This window comes from Chelonia mydas, chromosome 4 (assembly GCF_015237465.2).
Source record: "Chelonia mydas isolate rCheMyd1 chromosome 4, rCheMyd1.pri.v2, whole genome shotgun sequence".
In the NCBI taxonomy this organism is placed as follows: domain Eukaryota; kingdom Metazoa; phylum Chordata; order Testudines; family Cheloniidae; genus Chelonia; species Chelonia mydas.
Genome location: NC_057852.1, coordinates 65,167,517 through 65,189,549, shown reverse-complemented (window position 1 = coordinate 65,189,549; position 22,033 = coordinate 65,167,517). Strand labels below are relative to the sequence as shown.

Below are 22,033 nucleotides of genomic sequence, written 5' to 3'. Positions count from 1 at the left end.
TTTTACAAATACTTGTTAAACCACTCTTCACTTCCCTGTCCAAGAAAAAGGGGTTGATTTTCAGTGAAAGATTCTGGAGTGTAATAGGACAAATAGAAGTCCATTGAGATTTTCTTCCTAGAAGAAGGATTGAAGTGTGGATTTAACAGAATTCCCTATATACACTCTTAATATCAAGACAGCAGCTGTGTGCTACTCAAAATAACTCATTGAGCAGGAACTTTAGATCCACTCTGCAAAGGAGTCAGTTGTTATCTTTCTCATACCTCTTTGGAAAAAGCTCTGGGTTTGTTCTAAATAAAAAATCAATTTTGGTGCAGTGTCAGATTTCATCAACTTTCAGCTTGTGCTCATTGACTGGTCAGGATTCATGTGATGCATTCTGAGTTATTCTTTCTTCCGGCTTCCTTTGCCAGAGAGCTTTACAGGGTAGTATTTTAGATATATCTACTTTTATAGCTGTGCATACATTTTTTCCCCACCACTTAATATACCTACCATGGATGAAACATTTCCATTATTTAATTCTTTGATATGTTTACAAGAAACCATGCAGTGTTTTTTTACAAAGCTTTCTAAATATGAGGCCTTCAGTGGAAGAAGAAGAAAGCGAAGCATATGCACAGCTCCTTGAATTAGTTTTTCTTAAACACCTTTCTGATGTAATGCTCCATACACTCAAACTCATATTTAGGGCTCTTTGGTAGTTGTGTACACTCTGTTCAGTAAATTAGATGTCTACATTTTGATGAGAGAAAATGTAGGTTCCCACCAAGTATATATTAAGATTTTCTAGGTACTCATTCTATTGAGCCTCAATCCAGCAAAGCATTTATACAGGTGCTTAACATTTAAATCAATGGGACTACTCACATCTTCAAAGTTAAGTATGTGCTTGAGTACTTCACTGGACTGAAGCCTTGTTTTGTTGCATGCATCCATATTTGGTTCAGTGGCATCCCAAACTTGCTCTGTTTTTTCCCCAGAAAAATAGAAGCCTACACTCCTTTCAGAAGTTTCTGAATGTATTGATTCCTTTCATTACATTTGTGCCAGAGGAAAGTGGATCTCACTTATTCTGAGAGCAATAATGAAGAACTTAAAATATTTCGTAGATGGCTTTGGTTCTACCATTCTACAATTCTACCGTTGTGCAGGGGATCTTTTGCCCTACAGAGTGAAAATCATTGAGTTACTCTTAAAACAAGCAAAAAACCCAGATCCTTTCCCTTCCCCTGAAGCTGATGGAAACCCAGGCTCACTGAAGTCCATTACAGAACTCCCGTTAACTTCAGTGGAGCCAATATTTCAACCCTTGTCTGTCCTCTACACAATTATACCAGTTCATGACAGCATTTAAGCACATAAAGTTCTAATGGGGCCAGATTCTTTAACACTATTTCTTATCCTGAAATTGTGTTGTAATTGTTGTTGTTAAATTACAGGTTTAACGTTTTAAACCAGGATCCTGTCCTTCTAAAATGAGTGCACATAATAACAACATATACAGTATCTTGTACAACCTGATACCATACAATAGCTAACACTGATACCAACCAGTTTTTCTGGGGACAGTATACACATTCCTCTAGCTTTTTCAGGTTGCTGGTCTATCTCAGCTGAATTACACTAGCAAATGGAGGACTAGATTATGAAAGGGAAGCAATACTTCACTGTATACTTTGAAAAAGCCACGACTGGTTCAACGTGCCCAAAGACAGTTGTACTCTTTGTGAGATATGTGTGGGGTGCTCACCCTGAATTTCAGACTGGAATCTTGTCCAACACTTTTTTATGGAAAATTATTTGCATTGAAAACTTAAGCCCTAACCAGTAGAAAGAGGGTTTTTTGAGATTATTAATTACAATTATGTAATAAGAGTTCATCAGATTATCAAATCCGTGTTTAAATAACTTGATTGAAAGCCCATGACATACAGTTGGCCACACTGCACCTTTAAGTAGGTGGGGAGGGTGTTGTCCAGCTTGCCGGAGGAGAGGGAATAGTACTTTATGGGTTGGAGGGGGGAAGAGGGGTTCAGAAGCTGCTGCCAAAGGCAGAGTGGGTCAATGTGGCGATGCTGACTCATCCCCAGGAACTGGCTGCGGAGTTAGAAAGGGTCAAACCCGGCAGAACAGTCTTTTTCCTGGACCAGACGGAGCAGCACCTCTCCTCCCCATCCTTGGAGGTGGCAAAATACTAGGGTTGGTCAGGACTCAGGACCTGCTGTGGGCATCACACTAGTTGCCCCCTCCTCGGGAAGGAATTTTTCCCTCACCATCAGATTGGCCAAGGTGGAGTGGGTTTTTTTTTTGTTTGTTTGTTTGTTTTTTGCCTTCCCCACCGTGGGTTCAGGGAGCTTTGTTATGGTGATTTAGGCTATGATGTTGCAACTCATGATGTAGAAGTCCGGTGCAGGTACTCCACAGGGAAGGGTTACAGTGACCAGATAAATGGCTTGGTAAAGGACTTTAAAAGGAGGTGTTTAGGTGTGGAATGGGGGTGGGGAGTTCTGGGCTCCTATGATTGCTACAGCAGGGAGTCACCCCCTTTTCTTATAACCTACCTTAACCCTCATTTGTTTGGGGGGAGAGCTTGGTAAGGTCCAAACTATGGGTTGGCTGGGGTACCTGGATGGAAAAAGGGGGGACTGGTGAAAGCCCCCCAGGTAGATATTGAATGAACATGGAGTTATCTGCACTGTATACTTTTAGCTGCTGGGTCATGCCAGACATATAATAATAAAGTTGTAGCCTGATTAAAACCATATGAAGTGTCTTCTGTCCTCTTTTTGGTATAGCTGGACAATGGAATCATTGTATTGACTTCAGTGGCTTTGGATTAAAGTAAAATTTGTCCACAAACAGATGTTTTCTCTTTAGAATGTATTGTTGCCTCAACATCTTCAAACATTCTTTACAGTACATCCAAGGAATTATTTTCTACCATCCCTTGATTTGATTTAGGAGAGTCATTTTCTGAGTAGGGAAATGCGGTGAAAAGAATTAAATAAATTAACTTTTTCCATTGCCTTTTACCAGATGTTTGCTTGTCTCGTACAAAGGCTAAATTAGAAAAAAGGTAAATTGCTCACTTTTTAATTAAAAAAAAAAAACTAGTGCATTTATACCTATACTTTAAGGGAAAAAATATTTTATCCCGTTACCCAACCCCAAGGGAAATTAATATTGAATCTTAGTAGCAGAGAGTACAGTTTTAAAGAGAACTCCAAATTCAGCCTCCTCACATAATTTTTACCTCTTTAAAAGGCAAAATCTCAGCTCCATTAATCCCGGATATTTCTGGGACCTCTCAAATGCCAGATAAATGGGGGAATGAATAAGTGGGGAAACAAATGGGAAATGGATTCATGTGGGGAAACAAAATCATATTTTAGATAAAAGAGTTTGGAGATTGTAGTGTTTTTATACCACTGATTTGAATCTTTCTATATATTTTTGTAGAGGATGTTTTGGGGGAGAGCAAGGGTCAGCTAGCATATTGTGGAATTTAAAAAAAAAATCATAAAGCCACTATACTGACTCCATGGTTGCATTTGCATTGGGAGTTTAATTTATAAACTTTAATTTGACCACCTCTTTAATTTATTATTTGAGACAGCATTTGCTTTACATTTTGTGTGTGTGACGTAGAATAGGAGAGAAAAAAATTCTGAATATTCCATATCTCCAGCTTACTTTCACATAATTGCAAATTTTAAAAAAAATATTAGCACTTGAAATTTGGTTCATGGGTCTCATGATTTTTACTTCATTTTCACATAGAGATACATTTTAAAATTCTCAAATAGCTTGATCTATGCTAGGGGTCTCAAACTCAATTTACCTTAGGTCCAGTGCCAGTCCTCAAATCCTCCCAGCAGGAAGGAAGAGAATTTTTAGAGTGATCCACAAGGTTATACATTTGATTAATTACATAAAACTGAGAAAATGAACATTTAGGCTGAGCATCAGAAATAATTTCCCTGTTGATAAACCCTGAGCATAAAGAGGTGTCAGAGGCCATCAGCATGGATCTTTCTGAAGGAGTGATGGCCAGGAGGTCTGAGGGATAGTCTTTCAGAGGAGGTGATAGAAACTCCATCACTTGAAATCTGACAATTATGTATCATGTTACATATTTGCTTGCTCATACTAGCAGCCTTATATGTATACTCTTTACACAAGAAAGAGCTATGTTAAACAATATTTTAATAAATATGCAAGAATTTCCCTCATCTAAATTCATGCTGTTTTTTTTAAACATATCTTGTTCCTTGAACTAGCACAATTTTATAGCCAGTGCCAAGGGAATTTTATTCTGCATTCATGTTCCTTTAAAGGGCATGTTTTTTATGTACTATCTCAGGGGTTGGCAACCTTTCAGAAGTGGTGTGCCGAGTCTTCATTTATTCAAGTAGTAAAAGTTGGAGAAATAAACGGGAAAAAAAAACCTTGACGTTCATCTCTAAACAGAATATTTTCCAAATTCTTCCTAAGGCTTCAAATTCAATGGACATTTTTGCTATTAACTTCAATGGATTCAGGATTTCACCTAAGAGACTTTGAAAAAAATTCTGACTTAAAGGTGTTTGTCCACATTGGTTTTAACACTAAGATGATAAACTCCTGGAATAGTCTATACTCTAACCTTTTTTTTTTTTAATTCCTTGGATGAAATGCAATATCCCTTGTATTTGATCCAGGTGGAAACATGTTACAAACAGTAATTGTGACCAGTCTTTTGCATTGCTTGAGTTTATTGTTTTGATTTTCATTTCTCTCTCTTATTTGTTTCTCTTGCATTATAGGATGAAGTTTGTCCCAAAGCTGAAAGAGATACTGTTCAGAGGTGTGTGTGGGCATCTGCTGTTAATATCAAAGACAAGTTCATTTACGTAACTCAGCCTACTTTGGACAGAGTGCTTATTGTTGATGTACAATCCCAAAAAGTTGTGCAGGTACTTATTTCTAACTTTACAATTAATGACAAGTTTGGATGCAACATCTCCGGCTCTGCTTCTCTATATGCTTTTCAGGGACACAGTCAACCTGACAATTACCTCAACATATTATTTTTACAATTCACACCAAACATTACTTACACTGAAAGTAATTAATGAACACTTCCCGCCCCAAACCAATTTGTTTACTTTGCGTATTTGACAGCAGTTTGTGTTTAGTCACTTTCACTTTTCCCCTGCATATAGAGAGTTAGCAAGAGAGAAACTAACTGAAAAGACCTTTAGAAACATAAAGAATCAGTACAACATTAAATATTTTAATATACTATATAAAGGGTGCTCCATCAGAAAATGATTTTTTTAATTTGTCAATTAAAAAAATAGTATCCATTTTAGATGTTGTTATAGTCCCTATATACAGACATTCAAGATGCTACTTGTTAGGTTCTGTGCTGTGCCTCTTAAACACAGTGTAACCCACACACCTCCTGGGTGTGATTTTCTTTCCCATCTAGTGGCACCGAGACCACATAGAGAGCAATTCATGAGTTTGCTCTACAGCCTCAGCTAACAGGCAGTTGGCTTTTAGCTCATGTGGTAGAGGCTTATGCACTAAGCTCCCGAGGTCCGTGGGTCGATCCTGCCCTCTGATGGCCAATGTCTGTCAGGGTCTGTGTGTTATAAGTGGGGGCTCGTCCAGGATTTCAACTGGGAAGCCCTCTGAAGCTCGGGTCACGCTTCCTCAGCTAGGGGAAGTATGTAACCTACACACCTCCTGGGTGTGGTGTTCTGTCCCATCTAGTGGCACGGAGACCACTTACAGCAATTAATGAATCTGCTCTACAGCCTTTGCTAACAGCCAGTTGGCTTTTGGCTCATGCTTTAAGCTCCAGAGGTCCCCGTTCGATCCCACCCACTGACGACCAGGGTCTGTCGGCATTGCAAGAGCACAAAATTCCACAGCTGAGGGAGAGTGAAGCTCAAGGTGACTTTAAGCCACCTTTCTGTCCTCTCAATTCTCGGCTGCTATGGCAGTAGGGAGGCCCCCAACATGACTTTGACAAATTGAGGGGCTTCTTAAGTTATGGCAACCTGTTTTCTCCATTTGGATCAAGAGGTCTTCAGGCTCTTTTATGCTTCCACAGAAAGGTTCAAGCAGAGGTGAGAATCCCTCCCAATTGCTCCATGGTGTACAGTTTTGATTTGTTAACAAGGCAATGTAAAATCTTACGATAGACTCGGTTTTGGTGACATTACTCACATGTACAGTCATACTGATGTCAATAACCCAGTAGTCCTTACTCATGTGAGTCCTCCATTTAAGTCAATCAAGATGAGGATTCATGTGAGTGAGGACTACAAGACTGAGCACTGTGGACCTGATATTGCCCCATTTGAACTCAGTGCAAACTTGACATTAATGGCAGCAGGATCAGGCCCTCTATCACCAGCTACATGGGGTGCTCAAATATAAAAATATGCGTGGAGAATAATAGAATAAGCTTTACAATGTCTAAAAATGTGTCTTCAAAATACGAAGAGGTTACTTGTTATAAACTCTCATGTGTTTACAATTCATAACAAGACAGATAAAATTTACAAAGGCACAATTGCAGTAGAATTCCTTTTCCTCTTAGTTCAGTTTGTCTAATACCTCTACAAAGGCATTATACTCAGTTTTTCATTTTTAAGCCAAAGATTATATACAGTGGAATATATTATACTATACAGTCTTTTTGACTGTTGTCATCCGACCAAGAAAATTAGCTTTACTTTGTTTCCAGCTTCAACACAGGTCAACCAATTACAGGCATTCAGTTTGGAACTGTCAACAGTCTTTTGCCAGCAAAGGAGTTTTCTAATTACTGTCCATTTCAGAACATGTAGAATCATCTTTAAACTTATTTTAAAAGTAGAACTCCGCACTTGCTAAAATTTAACTCTATTGCAAGCATCTATGAATTCAGTTCATGAATAAGCCTAATAACTTGTTAACAATTCAGCTGTCATCCTCAGAATAAAAGGCAATTATTTCAGTGAGGGTTTCTTATACCACAGTGCATGTTCTCATTCAAATTGCAATCACACAAGTGTTTATAATGTCTACAGGATTCTGTGTAACATGATGTAATGCTGATGCATAACACATGCTTTTTAACAATATATAAAGTTGATTTTTAATAACACTTTAGGATTCTAACAAAAACTATGCAAATACACTCAAAGTTTTTTTACTTGAGGTATAAATCATTCCAATTACTTGTTTTTAAAATTATCTTTTTTGTCATCATAAAATGCAGTGGAATACATCGTTAAACTACCCTAAATTAAAAACAACAACAAAGGCCTTTTTCTGGAGCCCACTCTGTGTTCCCCTGCAAGAGTCCCTAGTGCTGGGGGAGGAAGAGGATTGTGAATGGGGAACAGAGCTATCCTGTTCTGCACCAGGGACTAAGACATCCCCTTAATATGGGAGGCAGTCCAGACTGACCCTACTGCCAGTGCAAGGATGACTTCCCCAGAAAATCTAAGTTTTTGCAAAAGAAAAATTTGAATGTCAAAGAAAATTGCTATTGTAAAACTGAGAGATATTTATATAAAGCAAAATATCAAATGATAATACTGCTGGATACCAACTTAGGGAACTACAGAGGTGGCTTTTGTCCAGGAATATAAGCCTCAGTCTTAATGGTACAAGGAGACTTAGTGAAAGAAATGCATTTTCCCCCAATAAACTTGAAAATACTTAATTCAGACAAATATAAATATAAGATAGTCCTCAAAGTTGTTATAGGAAGTAGGATAATAGGACTGAGAATAACTGTTGGACTAGAGAAATGAACTGAAAGGCAGCCTGTCTCTCTGTTGAAGTGATTGAATAGAGCTTCTTTTGAGCTCAACTGATTTTCCTGAACATGGGATACGCTTAGCCAATCACTGCAAAAATACCATGGGACTTGCCTCATATGACTGGTTGCTGTTAACCATGCACATACTTAAAATATATAGCTTGACGACAACCTGAAAAGTCTGCAAGTGTTTGAGTAGAGAAGAAGAAAAAAGTCCATAAAAAGTTTCTACACATAGTACAGGAAATACTTTGCTCAGCATTGCTGGTATTACCGCAGAAACAGTCCTGTTTTCCTTATCTTTTAATAAGACATCTGCTTTCACCTCCACACCCTTTTTTCCTCTAAGCACTAGTAATTTTTTATTTCCCTTTAAGTTAGGTCTGTAAATATATACCTTAAAATTGAGTGAAAAGGGAGTTTACCTTATTACTCAGGTCAGTTGTTTGAAAAGTATTTATTTCTGTTGTTCATATGAGTATAATTTCCTTGCACAGGAAATTGCAAAAAGTCAAAGTTTCTTCGAAAATACAATAGTAAGCTGTTTGTTCAGCTGCTCCTTAATAGATTGCCTCCTTTGTAAGTAACTAAGGTAAAATCTAGAAAACCTGTCTCCTCTGTATATAAATACGGCCATACCTCCTAAAATGCAGTCCACCTGGCTCAGTGGGTTAAAGACTTGATTGGACCTGCTGGGAAGGAAACAGACTCTGCAGGTAAAAGTGGGGTGATACAAGCAGGAGGAATGCAGGTAGTACCTCCTCTTCCCTGGGCTCGCTGTGTCCTATTGTCCAGCAAGAGGAAGACAGGACCTGCTTGATGCACTCCTCCATCATTAATTTAAACCCTTATCTGTTTTTGTTTTTTTTTGGGGGGGGGGTTGGGGGGAAGGGAGTTTGGAGTCTCTTGTTCCATTTCTAGCTGTCCTCTATTTTAGTAATATGTTACTTAAATACTGAGCATAATTATTGTCAAGTTGATTATCACTTAAACTCTAATTCCTCAAGATAAAACTGTATAAAACTAGTGTGGAGAAAGTAAGTGTTATTTAATCCTTCTCATCACACAAGAACTAGGGGTCACCAAATGAAATTAATAGGTAGCAGGTTTAAAACAGACAAAAGGAAGTATTTTTTTCACACAACCTGTGGAACTCTTTGCCAGAGGATGCTGTGAAGGCCAAGACTATAACAGGGTTAAAAAAAGAACTAGATAAGTTCTTGGAGGATAGGTCCATCAATGGCTACTAGCCAGGATGGACAGAGATAGTGTCCCTAGTCTCTGTTTGCCAGAAGCTGGGAATGGGTGAGAGGGGATGGATCACTTGATGATTACCTATTCTGTTAATTCCTTCTGGGGCACCTGGCATTGGCCACCGTTGGAAGACAGGATACTGGGCTAGATGAACCTTTGGTCTACCATAGTATGTCCATTCTTATATCTGCTTTGCAAAATTGAGTTTTCAGACATGCAAAAGTGTTCTCATCAGGATCAAAAGTGGGAAAAACAGAGGCATGGATTCAATAATGAAAAAAAAACTATCAAGGTTCTAAAGTGAAGAAACTCTAAGTCACTAAAATCAATTTTTCATATTTTGTGCAAACTTTTATGCTGCAGAGTTCTGGTTTTTCCTATCTAAATTTTCTCTCTTATTTTGCTTCATTCATTTATTGTCCTTTTTAATTTCTGTGGTGATTTTGTTTGGACGGAACTTTTTCTAGCTAGTTTTATTAATTTCTTTGATAAAAATCAACAGTAAAGGAAAAAATGTAGAGGTATACCTGTGACAATTTGGTTCTAAGATGATGGTTTTTAGGGAAAATATATATATATTTTATATATATATATATAAAAACAAATAGTGAAGATGAGATGACCGATCCTATATTGAATGTTCTGAGTTAGAAATGGTTGTTGCAAACAAGCACATGCTTAACTTTAAGCACGAATGAGCCCTTTGACTTTAGTTGGATATTCACATGCATAAAATTAAGTATCTGCAGGATATGGACCTTAAGCAAATCTTTAGGGCAGTGATTGTCTTCTGTGTTTGTGCTGTGTCTGGCACAATGGGGATTGGGATTGGGAATTTGGGGCACTACCAAGAAGGAAGAAATGAAATCATTCACGTGTAATCATAAATATTTGTCATTCATACCTTTCCTTTGAAGTAGCTAAATGGAAATTTGAGGCAAATTAAATAGTACAGCAGTCTAGCTATTGTTTTAGACAGTAAGTAGCTTAACTCAACAGTACTATAAAAGTTTTATAAAGTGTGAATGACTTTTTACAGGAGTTATCTTGCTGCTTAAAAAAGAGCTAGTAAACAACTGGCTTCATTTTGTGTGTTCAAAAGGAAAACCAGGTTCTGCTTAGATGCAAAAGAGGCTTGTTCTGAGCCCTCAGGAGTACAGTTAAGTATCATCTGCAGTCTCATCCAGCCATTAGTGCATTATCTTGAGGATCGACATCATTAGTTTAAATTAGGTTCACTTAATTAGCCAGCTGGTACTCTCCTTGACAAACTGATAAACAAGCTGTGCTTTAGAGTTCCATAATGGCAAGACCAAAAAACAGAGTGCCACATGTTATTTTTTCTACTGTAATGACCAAAATAGAAAAATTAGCCCTACAGTTGTTTTACTTCACTTATAATACAATGTGTCACTTAATCAAATGCTCTGTTGTCCTCCACTTATAAAGTCTTCAGATACGTTCTCAGCTGTGTGATTTTGTTAACAAGTCATTTCCAAGAAAGGAAAGAAGAGCATGCAAATATCTAAAATAATTGGTTGGGCTGAAGAGGCACGGAACTCAAATTAGTTATACTGAATTAACCTGTTGAACTCTGTGACCTACTAGGACTTGATCACAAAGCTTCAAAGAGCAGGGAATGTTACTGGATCCAAAATTCTGATCTCACACTGGTATAACTGTTGATACCAACAGAATTACTCCAGATTGATTGATTTGGGGCTAGATTCACAAAGAAACTCAGCCATGGTGATGCTGTACCCCTGTAGGACTTGGGGGCAGCTGAGCAGAGGTTTTGTGAATTCCACTGTGGCCTGATTCTGGTATTCAGGCACCTGAAGTGGCAGGATCTAAGTCTGTGAATCCAGCCATTAGTGAATTATTACAATTACTGGGAGGAAAAAGTCTACTTTTTCTCTATTCCCAATTTTTCTCTAGCTTTGCAATTAATTTAAATGTTTAAATATTTCTGTATTTTATTAAGGTTATATGAAGAGTTCTGGTGGAATTCTGAACTAGCATGAATACATTTTCTTTGAGTCAGCCCAATACACTTTTCTACATGTTCCACAGTCTTGAAATGACATTGCATCCTGACATATTTTTTTCTAGCTTAGTGAGGTTTCTGTTGTAATATCATTACATCATTAATGAAGATCTCACACTACGGGTGTGTCTACACTGCCATCAAAGATGTGAATGTAGCTTAGGTAGGCATATCCACACTAGCTTTAATCTAGCTACTATGGCTAAAAATAGCAGTGAAGGCATGGCAATACAGGCCTTAGCACAAACTGTACAGTTGCACCTGAAACCGTAGCCTGGTCCAAGGTTCAAGATGCTGTATCTTCACTGCTACTTTCAACCACACTATCTAGATTAAAGCTAATGCAGGTATGCCTTCCTGAATTGCAATCACATCTTTGTGTAGATGTATCCTATATGACCTCAAAAGTATAAAATATAGATTGTTTGTTTGCTTTTGAAGCTAGCTCTCTTATCTTCTCTTTTTGAAGATGGGCTCCAAGCTTCTTCTGGGGTCTTATTGCATATGATGTCACATAGTAGTTTTAATCAAATTGAAAAGTCAGAGCTGCCAAAAATGTAGCTAGAATACAAACCAGAACATCTTTCACCCACCCACATAGTTTCCCTGCAAATACCCCAGAACCAGTGTTGTCCCATCCAATTGAGAACATTTTATATAGTGCAATAAGATTTTCACTCTGAATAAGAGAAGGCAGGTGTTACCTACTTTTGACAATTCTGCCTCTATTGTAAATACTGTTAAGGGTTGGTGAGATGTTGTACTGAACGTATTTTGTAAAAATACAAAAATATCAAAATATGAACTGCAATGAATTTAAAAACAAAAGTAGTATTGATCTGTAGAAGAAGAACCCAATTAGGTAGAATAAGAACATTTTATAGCAGTCATTTCTTTCAAGTTTAGTAAATTAAATACCAACCATTAACAAATGTTGACTGACTAATAAAAGTACTAATCTATACACAGTACTATACAAACTGTTTCCTTATTGATGGTGGCCTTGTCATTTAAGTAAACCAGCTGGGAAAGAAATGTGTTGTACAAATGTGCTTGCTGTTTTAAGCTCTGAAATTTTTAGGGAGATTTTTCAAACTTTGATCCACAACTCGAGAGAAATGCAAAACATTTAGCGAAATACATTATCAAAATGCCCTTCCCTTTTCAGTCAATGTCCAGTAAAAAGTCTTATCCATATTCATTAAGTGTAATATACAATGTGGTAAGGAGGTTAAATAAACTTTTGGCTGACTTACCACTTTTGTCTTGAGCTTCTTTGTAGCTCCAGTATAGTATACAGTCAGATGCTGAGTGAACATATATCTGTCATGTTATGCAAATAATGAAGATTACTATTTAAGCAGAAGTACAGTAGCTTCAAATTAATCAGAGACCTGCTTCAACAATTGGCAGCCTGATTTTTATATGTGGTCTTATGGCATCTCAAAGATCTCATTCAGTCATAATTTCTTGTATTATTCTATTTTATTTTTCTCTTCCGAAATCAAAAAGAGTGATTATTTCTACTTTTTTTATACTATAGGCAGTAAGCACAGACCCTGTTCCAGTGAAACTACACTATGACAAATCACATGATCAAGTATGGGTGCTCAGCTGGGGAAACATGGAGAAGAATTCACCGACATTGCAGGTCAGTATACTTTGTGAATCTTTATAGTGATGCTAATACTCAAGCTTAACAAATGTCAGTGGGTAGTGCAGGCCTTGCTGGAGCCCTCGGCTTAAAATATGAACTAAAGAAAGGTTATGAATCAAAGCAGGCCTTGTCAGAATAGTGACACTCGGTATCAGCTAACTAGTAAGCATGTCCCTGACCTGAGAGAATGGCATAGGAACACAGAGAGTGTTCAACAGTATGTAAACACATTCCTAAGATGGTGGTACAGGAAACCACAGACCTCCTGTAAAGATAAGGATGGGATGACAGGATAATGGATGAGGATGTTTTGTTTGAACTACAAAGTACAAAGGTGTTAACAACATATGGAATTTAATATGTAACTTGTTTGTATCAATGTATAAAAAGAGAGTGGAAGGAGGGCTGTCTTCCTATTGGCCTAGGGGATAATGCTGTTGATTGAGCTGGTACCTTGTCATGGACATACATGTGTTAGTGTCCCTGTGAACCATTGGACAGGGCACTAGCACAGTGCTTTGCTGACAATAAACCTTGCCATGCCTTCACCACCGAACCGAGCCTTTGGTCTTTCTTTGAAAAACATCGAGGTCTGCTGAATCAACAAACTACACTCTCTGCTGATGCAGAATACATATGAGCTCCAGAAATAGCAGTACCAGAAGCCTAGGATCTCAGACAGGTACGATCTCGTTCCTCTCTCACATCGTGCCTTGGGAGAATATAAGAACCTTAAGCAGTGGGGCACTAGCAACACTAACAACAGGTCAGTGGCAGATTCATATCCTGGCATTTTACCATCTAGAGACCTGGGTTCAAAATTTTTATGTCGTAGGTTTGGGACCTGATTCAGCTAAGCATGCAAGCCCTTATATATGTCCATCCCTATTCAGGACAGCATTTAAGCAAACATTTAATGTCTTGAATAAGGATGCTTTCCCCAATCAGGGCCTTGATGGGATCAGCATATCCTGGGAGGATACTTGTGTGCACGACAAAATAGCAAATATAGAGTTTTATCATGGCAGGTGCTGAGGATCTTGAGCAGTCACTGACATCACTGGGAGTCTAGAACGCTCGTCACCTCCCAAGAAGAACTCAGCATCTCTCAAAATTGAGCAAAAAGAATGGAAGACACTAGTCAAGAGAAGAAAAAAAGAGATAAAATATTTGGTCTATGTGTGTGGGGTTTTTTTTAATATAGAAACTAAGACACTTAAACAAAATGTTGTTGGGGAAGACCGTTTTCATTGTATACCCAGATTAATTTTTCACTGGGAATACTTTTTCATTCGTCAAATAAAAAGTGATTTAAAAGCATCTAGTTCCAAAATTATTAAATTATATGGAAACCTGACAATCTGCTTAATAACAACATTTTTGTTTGTCTTCATTTAAACATAATATTAATAATCTCAACAATGGTGATAAAGTGAACTACCTGAAAATAATTCAGATAACCGGTGAATTTGTTTACTAAAGTTGGTTGTTTTCATCATATTCATTTCTAAAGGTGTGATTCTACTGAATTGATAATGGCAGTGGGACACAGGTTACAAGAATAGCATGGTTTATAGCTGCATATCTTTTGAATGTAGATTGTATGTGTTGCTACTGACTGTGACTGAGTGTCTGGTTGGAGCTTTCAGCGGATTTTAAGCATGTTGATTTGCTGCCTAGATGTAGCATTATTAAACTGTGTTTCAGTAAAATTATGCGGGCTTTATAGAGACGTGGGCAAGCTAACAAAAACCCATAATGTGAACTTTTTTTCAAAATAAAAGAATAAATAGCTTCACTTTTACAATGTTTGTGAGCATATGCAAGTCTAAGTACAGTCACTGGAGAGCAATTTAAAAAATACATTTCAACAGTTGTACTTAAATTTTATTTTTTCATATCATTTTCTACTTCTATTTAAAACAACATCATGACAATATGGTAATCTCCTGCTCTACCTGACATTTTTTTACTATAATTTCAGGGTATCTGGCTATTTCATTTTACCTTTTCATTTCTTACTGCTTTACAGAATCTTCCCCCATACATCCTCTTTTTTGCTGTATAAAGGCCAAGATTTTTTTTATTTTTTTTTAAATGAGTGCCTAAACTGAGGCTTCTAAATTCATGTGTAGGCACCTAAGCAAGTGGGGTGGTTTTCAGTGTGAACTACTGGGTACACAATTAGGGCAGGCATTGTGGGATACTGGCGGAAGCTAGTTCTGTTGACAAAACAGTCAGCAGTGTCTAGACTGGCTCTTTGTTGACAATAAAGGGAGGGGAAAAGACAAGTCTCTCGTAGGGGTGGAAGTTTTTTGTCACCAAAACTGGGTGTTTTTGGCTACAAAACTTGCCAGTGTAGATAAGCCCTTTGAAAATCTGGCCCTTTAATTTAGATGCCCCATTGTGGATTCAGCAGCCTGATTTCAGGCACTCATTTAAAAAAAAAAATCTTGGTACCTTGACCTTGGCCTGAGAAAACTGTACTAGAATAAAAAGTAAGCATGAGGGTGGTTGTACTAATTTAGATGGAATAGATGGGCCTGTGACAGAGTGAGTGTAGCCTTAGGCTGACTCACCAGGCTGGGCATTTGCTAAGCATGCCCACATGGGGCAAATTAGGGAAATAATTAGTTAAGGACTGAATGATTAACCAGTTAACAAGGTTCCTCAGCTCATCAGCTCAGGACAGCTAAGAGAGAGACAGGAAAAGGGGAAGGCTGGAAGAAAGAAAGAAGCCAAGGATCTCAGAGGTGTGATCTTGTTCCTCTCTCACACCCTGCCTTGGGAGAATATAAGAACCTCAAGCAGTGGGGTACTTGTTTTTATATTCACACTGTAAATAAAGCACTAGGTGTTGAACTTGCCATGAGTTCTATGTTCATGAAGACTATTGGCAGTAAGGACAGTGAGGGAACCCTGCCCTGTGACATGGCCCAAAAAGTAAAAGGTGTTACACAACCCTGTGCAACATTAAACAGTGTTAAAGAAGGTTTGGTACACAAACACCTTAGCCTGCTTAGTACCATGGCAAATACAACATTCAACATCTTGTTAACTTTTTATTAATGACACAGAAAAAAGGAAAAACAGTTAAAGCATTTGAGATGCAAAGTATTAAGTGAGGCTTTTATTTTAACAACAGTCCTTGTTCCTTTCCTTTAGCTGGAGAGAGTTTGAGAAGGGTGGAAAACATCTTGTTTGACAGTCTCTTAGATGGTATTAAAGATGGTTGTAACTGTCCTCTTGAGAAAAAGAGAAGAAATGAGTTGAGATGGTCTGGAGCTTTAGAGGCTGCTGCTGTTAAAGACTAATCCTGTTTCCTAAAGAAATAAAACAAGGCAAACACACAAAAAGGGAATAGAAAAGAATAGCAAAGATAGAAAATTCAGTTTGTCTTTGATATTGACTTTCATTTGGAACCTTACTGCTGGAACCTTACAGCATACTGTCTTATTAACCACTCTGAGACCTGGCAAATTTGTACCAAAATCAGGCTGTAGGGCATTGCTTTCAGCTGCCTCTTTTTGGTCACAGACAGGAAATAAGGTTAGCAAGGAAAAGAACGCATAGGGAGTGTGAGGAAGAAAGACAAAATCTCACATTCCAGAACTGGTGGAGGTGGTGGTGTCATCTGGGTCCCTCTCTGGCCTGGTCTGATCAGGCTATATCTCCAGGATTAGGATGAAGATGGTCCAGGTCCCAGAACATGGTAGGGGTAGCAGCCATGATGGTGAAGTAGCCAGTTATTTTCCAAAATCTCTTTAAGTACCCCAAAAGAAATTGGTGGGTGGAGTAGCCTTCATCATTTTGTCCACCAATTAGGCCCAATTTCCAACACATCAATTTTAGTTCATTAATTTCTTATCCTTAATTTATCTTGTTTACCGGTCATAATTTTAATAGTCCTTGAATTATATTAGTCGGACTTTTTTGTTTGTATTAATTCAGTCTTTGTGTCTTACTTTGCACCTTTTCCCATCAATATTTGTTATTGTTGGTTACAGTAACGTTTTATAATTTTTATGCACTTTTACAATTGAGCTTACAATTAGGATAAATGTATAAGCCCAATCATTACAACAGGGTTAAAGCCTGGACACAATGTTTCTCCAAATTCTGTCATACCAGTTAGTTTTACTCCATTGTCCTTTGAACTGCTCTTTATCAGCATAGCCAAAGATTATTCCAAACAGGAGTGGAATAAAAAGGCAACTGAGGATGGACTGTTACCATTTATTAAATTTGACTTGCATATAATAGCATTCCTGTGCTGACAATGGTGGAGTTGAGTCAGAGAGGGTATCTTTACACCTTTTTATTATTTTGAATCAAACCCCATTAATTCCAACTAATTGTTGGCGTATTTTTAAAGCATGTAATACTGTTATTATTATTCTAGGTAATAACACAGGCCAGTGGAAGTATTGCTCACCACACAATCCATACTCAGCCCGTGGGAAAACAGTTTGATAGAGTGGATGACTTTTTCATTCCAACTACAACCCTAATCATCACCCATATTAGGTAAGTCCATATGAGTCATAATATTTTATAATTAACTTTCAAATGAGCCATGATATCTCATGTAAAGAAAGCACTGTATTGTTTGAAAAAAACCAAGTAATGATAACATTTATTACTGTGTTATAAAGTTATTCTCTATGGGCCTACTTCGGTGGGAGTTTTGCTGAGTATAGACTAAGTATGTCAGACTTTGGCCATGTACCAGCATATCTCTTTCTGATCTTGTCATATATTGAAAACTTCCACTGATGTCAGTAAGGGCTCCACACATGGAATAATGTTGGGATTGAGTGTTCTCTGGTTATTTGATTTATTTGTGGAGTCTGGATGCTTCCTTGAATGAAGGTCACAGATATCAGTTTGTTAGTTTTGCTATGCACTGCACACACACTTGAAAGTCCCATTGACAATACAGAATTGAGCCTTGGGTGTCTTGATAACCATAGAGCATCTTTTCTGACATAGACTACATTAGATGTCACCAATTGCTTTCTTGATTGTGCCCTCACAAATTAATGTGCATTAATTCTTGTATAGTGAGTTTCCCATTGTTTCTTCATGACAAAAATACACCTCTTGGAGGTGTTAGTGGGAGCTCATTACAATCTCTGCTGGAAGAGGTGGTAAATTTCATGAACTCTAGCTGTTTCTCTCAAGAAGTGTACCAATCCACTAGTTGAACCACTGGAGCCTATACATTTCACGAACTATGCTTATTTGTCCTACAGACTATAAACTCTACCTGTAATATGAATATACCAGGTATGGGAGAAAGTGGCCAGTTGGATTTTATGGAGACATGGGTTAGTCAGAGAGGAAAGAGAAATTGTGAAGAGGTGAAGGAAGGAGGGAAATATTTTAAATGAGAAAGAAATGAGAAAAGAAAACTCATGTTTCCACCCACACTCCAATCTCTCCCTCCCGCCCACTTCAAGGGAGAAGGGCTTGGTGATGGTGTTGTCCCCACACCATCACCAAGTACTGTAACCAATGATATATGTAAATGTATGTCAATTTTAATTATACTAATTTTTTCTCCGAGCATGTTAGCAGGTATATTAAATTGCTTTTTCCCCTCAAATTTGCCTATAGCAGTTACTAGTGCTTCAGTCCACAGAAGATGCAGAAGTCACATATTCCTTCCACACTTCCAAAACTTGCATTAATTCTCATTGGGAGCTTTGTGTGCTCAAGGAATGTAAGGTCAGCCCCGGAATAACCTAGTCCTGCTTTTACTTCAAACCAGTGTTGCAAATAATTGAGCTGTTTGTTTAGTACTTGTACAAAACTGCTTTAATTAGGAATACCTTCACTATAAATGAACAAGCATCATTCACCCTGAGGGAGATTCAGCTACAATTTCAAATAATATATATCCTCCCTTTTTAAAATATATATTTAGAAGTTTGGCATTGGCTTTCTTTTAAATGTGAAATTCAGAAATTTATCAATAAAAATATTTGTCAGTTTCTGAATTCAAATTAGTAGGATAGAGACTGAGCTGTTGAAATTCATAAAAGTAAAAATATTCCCTATACCTTTGAATCTGGTCCTTTGTATCAGAAAACATCTTTGCAGTTCTCCTGAAGATGCTGTCACATTAAAAGGCAAAATGTCTAATTTTCCACATAATTCCTAGATAACAAGTGAATTATCACCCTGTCATATGTAAATGAAAACATATAGTAAATGTAAATTAACACATTTGAATAATAAATTATGATTCCAAGTACCATAACTGTGCACCTATTTCTTTAATTAAATCGATTTAAACGTGAGTATACACTATCCCTGAATAAGTGCACAAACCGTCCTTATCTTCATGCTTAGAAAATCATTAAACCATGTCTGCTACATTTTGGAGTAGTAGTACTTTAAAGCCAATGGCCACTATTTATATAAAGTAGCAATCAAGTAAGGAAGCACTTCTCCTAGTATTAATGGAACATAATTTTTTATATCTGTATTAATGCCCTTGGGAGACTCGGTTTTTATTGAATTCTGTCATTAATGGCATGCAGTGGTGGTGGTTCTTACCTGGACAGGTGCCCACAAACCCTTAATCCACAATGTAGAGCAACATTTAAAGGAAAGAGCTGGCATTGATCTACCCTAAAGTGCTGGACTGATTGATTTAATTGTCTTCCTGGGCAATATTTCAACTAATGGATCCTGTTGGGCACTTCTACATGTTGCTAATTGTATTCAGTTTAAGCAGTATAGCTTAAGCATAACAATAAAATGTGGTGTTCTTTTACATCCCACAGCATGGCTACCAGTAAAAAGCTTTGTCAGAATAAAGACTGAGTCAACTTTCTAAATTAAATATAGGTATATGTTGTAACATTTTTTCAGATAGGCACATATTGTGCCATCTTAGTAATGAACCTTATTAATATTAAATATATTTATTTTGTTTCATGAAAGTCAAAAAGATCCTACACTATTTAGGCAGACACATTTATTTAAAGAGATGCTACCAACTTTATCTGGGCCAAAATTTAATATAACTATAAAATATTTCTTGTGCAGATTTTTACAGTGGAAAGGCACAATGGAACAGAGGTAACATTTCAATTCGGTACATTAATTTCCCTACAGTCAGAACAGGAAACAGAAATATAGAAATGGACATATAAGAACAGAAGGGCCTACTATGATCATCTAGTCTGATCTACTGTGTAACACAGGACATAGAACTTCCCTGAACTAATTCCTCTTTGAGGTAGAAGATATCTTTTAGAAAAACAACCAATCTTGATTTTAAAATGACCACTGATGATGAGTCCACCACAACTTGTTCCAAAGGTTAATTACCCTTACTGTTAAACAAATTGCTTCTTATTTCCAGACTGAATTTGTTTAGTTTCAACTTCCAGCCGTTGGATCTTGTTATACCTTTGTCTCCTATGCTGAAGAGCCCACCGTAAAATGTTCTCCATGTAGGTACTTTTAAAATGTGATGGAGTCATCCCTTAACCTTCTCTTTGCTCAGCTAAGTAGACTGAGTTCCTTGAGTGTAATACTATAATCATTTCTGTGCCTCTTCTCTGAACCTCTGCCCATTTTTCAACATCCTTTTTTGAACTGTGGACACCAGAACTAGACATAGTATTCCAGCAGTAGCTTCAGTGGTGCTAAATACAGAGGTCATTTAACCTCCATACTCCTACTCAAGAGACAACAGTGGCAGGGGAATGGGAAAAGACAAAGGGCCTGATCCAAAGCCGATTGAAGTCAGTGAGAATCTTTCTTTTGGCTTCAGCAGGCTTTGCAATACACCCAACAGAATGAAAGGGAAGAAGAAGAGAAAGAAAACTAAAAATTGAATTGTACACATTAAATTTTAAATTAAAAATACTTAGAAAAGAAAGACATAAATGGAGTGAAATACTGAAAGAATGAAATAGGATAAGGAGTGACAATATAAAATAGAAAGAAACACAACTTTTAGGATTAGTGAATTTTATTTTATTTTTTGATGCTTCTGATTTCTCTAACTTCTAATTTCTTTTGCACTTTCTTTTCAAGAAATAGTCTAAAATAAAATGGCTACTGTTTCAAAAGGGCTTATAATATTTTTCCTATGCTGACATAATTGATTTATGTATATAACCAATGAAATTAATTCACCAGAGTTTGATTGGTTTGTGCTGCATTGGAAATGCCCTAAAATATATTTCCAAAAAGACAACCCTCCTCATGCTTAGAAAAAACTCCTTGAAGGATGTGCCATTTTCAAATTTCTAAAAGTGCAAATAGTGCCCTTAATTTTTAATTAATAGAGTGTTTAAAATCAAAAAGTGTTTTTTGCAAATAGTTTGACAGTATACTTTTTAGAGTATCATTAAATGCATTTGATCCTGAGTAGAAAATGACTTCTTCCTATTTAGTAATCAAAGAGGTAATTATTTGCTTTTTCCTCTCTTGATATTATTTTCACCAAAAAAAATCTTGATTACCAATAGTTCAAATACTTCAGCAAATTCTCCCAATATTCATTCCAATAAAACAAATCCTGACCTTGGCATGCATGTGGAGCTTTTAGCTCCCAAGGAATTTGACACTAAAAAGAGCTGGATTTTGATTGTTAAAATTGTACCAACTCTGACTGCATCTTGTATTAAAAAAAAAAAAAAAAAGCAATGATGCAGACAGAGATCACGTGTATATTTTTCTTTTACTTTTCTGGAGTAAATCTATTTAAATTTGTTCATTATTTAAAGAATTCAACTTCAGTCACCTTGCCTGACTTTCAAACACTTTGAAGTTTTGTTTAAATAAAAATGAACTATATGTGCAGTGTGTCAGGGAAGGTTTTAAATTAACTGCAAAAGAGAAATCCATCAAATTAGTAGTGGTATGGAAAAACTGTCTAAATCTAACCTGTCATCAGTGAGCTATGAAAATACTCAATAATAGCACAAGCGTGTTAAGGACGTTAAGCAACAAACATCAGATTTCCTGCTTATTATCCTTTTGTGTACAAACCAACCAGGAGAACATGTCATGAACTTGAATAGCAAGAGACAGCTACAAAGGAAATAACCCCACTGGCTGAGTGAGTTGATATGGTTAACTTAACTGTTCAGGAGCTCCTCTTTGCTTTGTTAGAATTCAGTCCCCACTGACCATGCAAGAGCAGAGTTTTCCATCATAATGAAAACCTTCTGGAGGTACGCACATTTGTCACTTGTAAACTAATTCTTTGAATGATGAGGCAGATTACAGAATG

The 22,033-nt window shown here is 37.1% G+C and overlaps 1 protein-coding gene across 3 annotated transcripts in view; it reads left to right on the top strand.

Moving 5' to 3' along the window:
* Positions 1-22,033, top strand: part of FSTL5 (follistatin like 5) — a 540,589-nt gene that overhangs the window by 485,516 nt on the left and 33,040 nt on the right. For all 3 annotated transcript variants that reach the window (XM_007071285.3, XM_043545924.1, XM_007071286.3), the window contains 3 exons: positions 4,812-4,961; positions 12,658-12,765; positions 17,174-17,298. In XM_007071285.3, the coding sequence (XP_007071347.2) occupies positions 4,812-4,961; positions 12,658-12,765; positions 17,174-17,298 (383 nt within the window). The remainder of the gene's footprint in view (positions 1-4,811; positions 4,962-12,657; positions 12,766-17,173; positions 17,299-22,033) is intronic.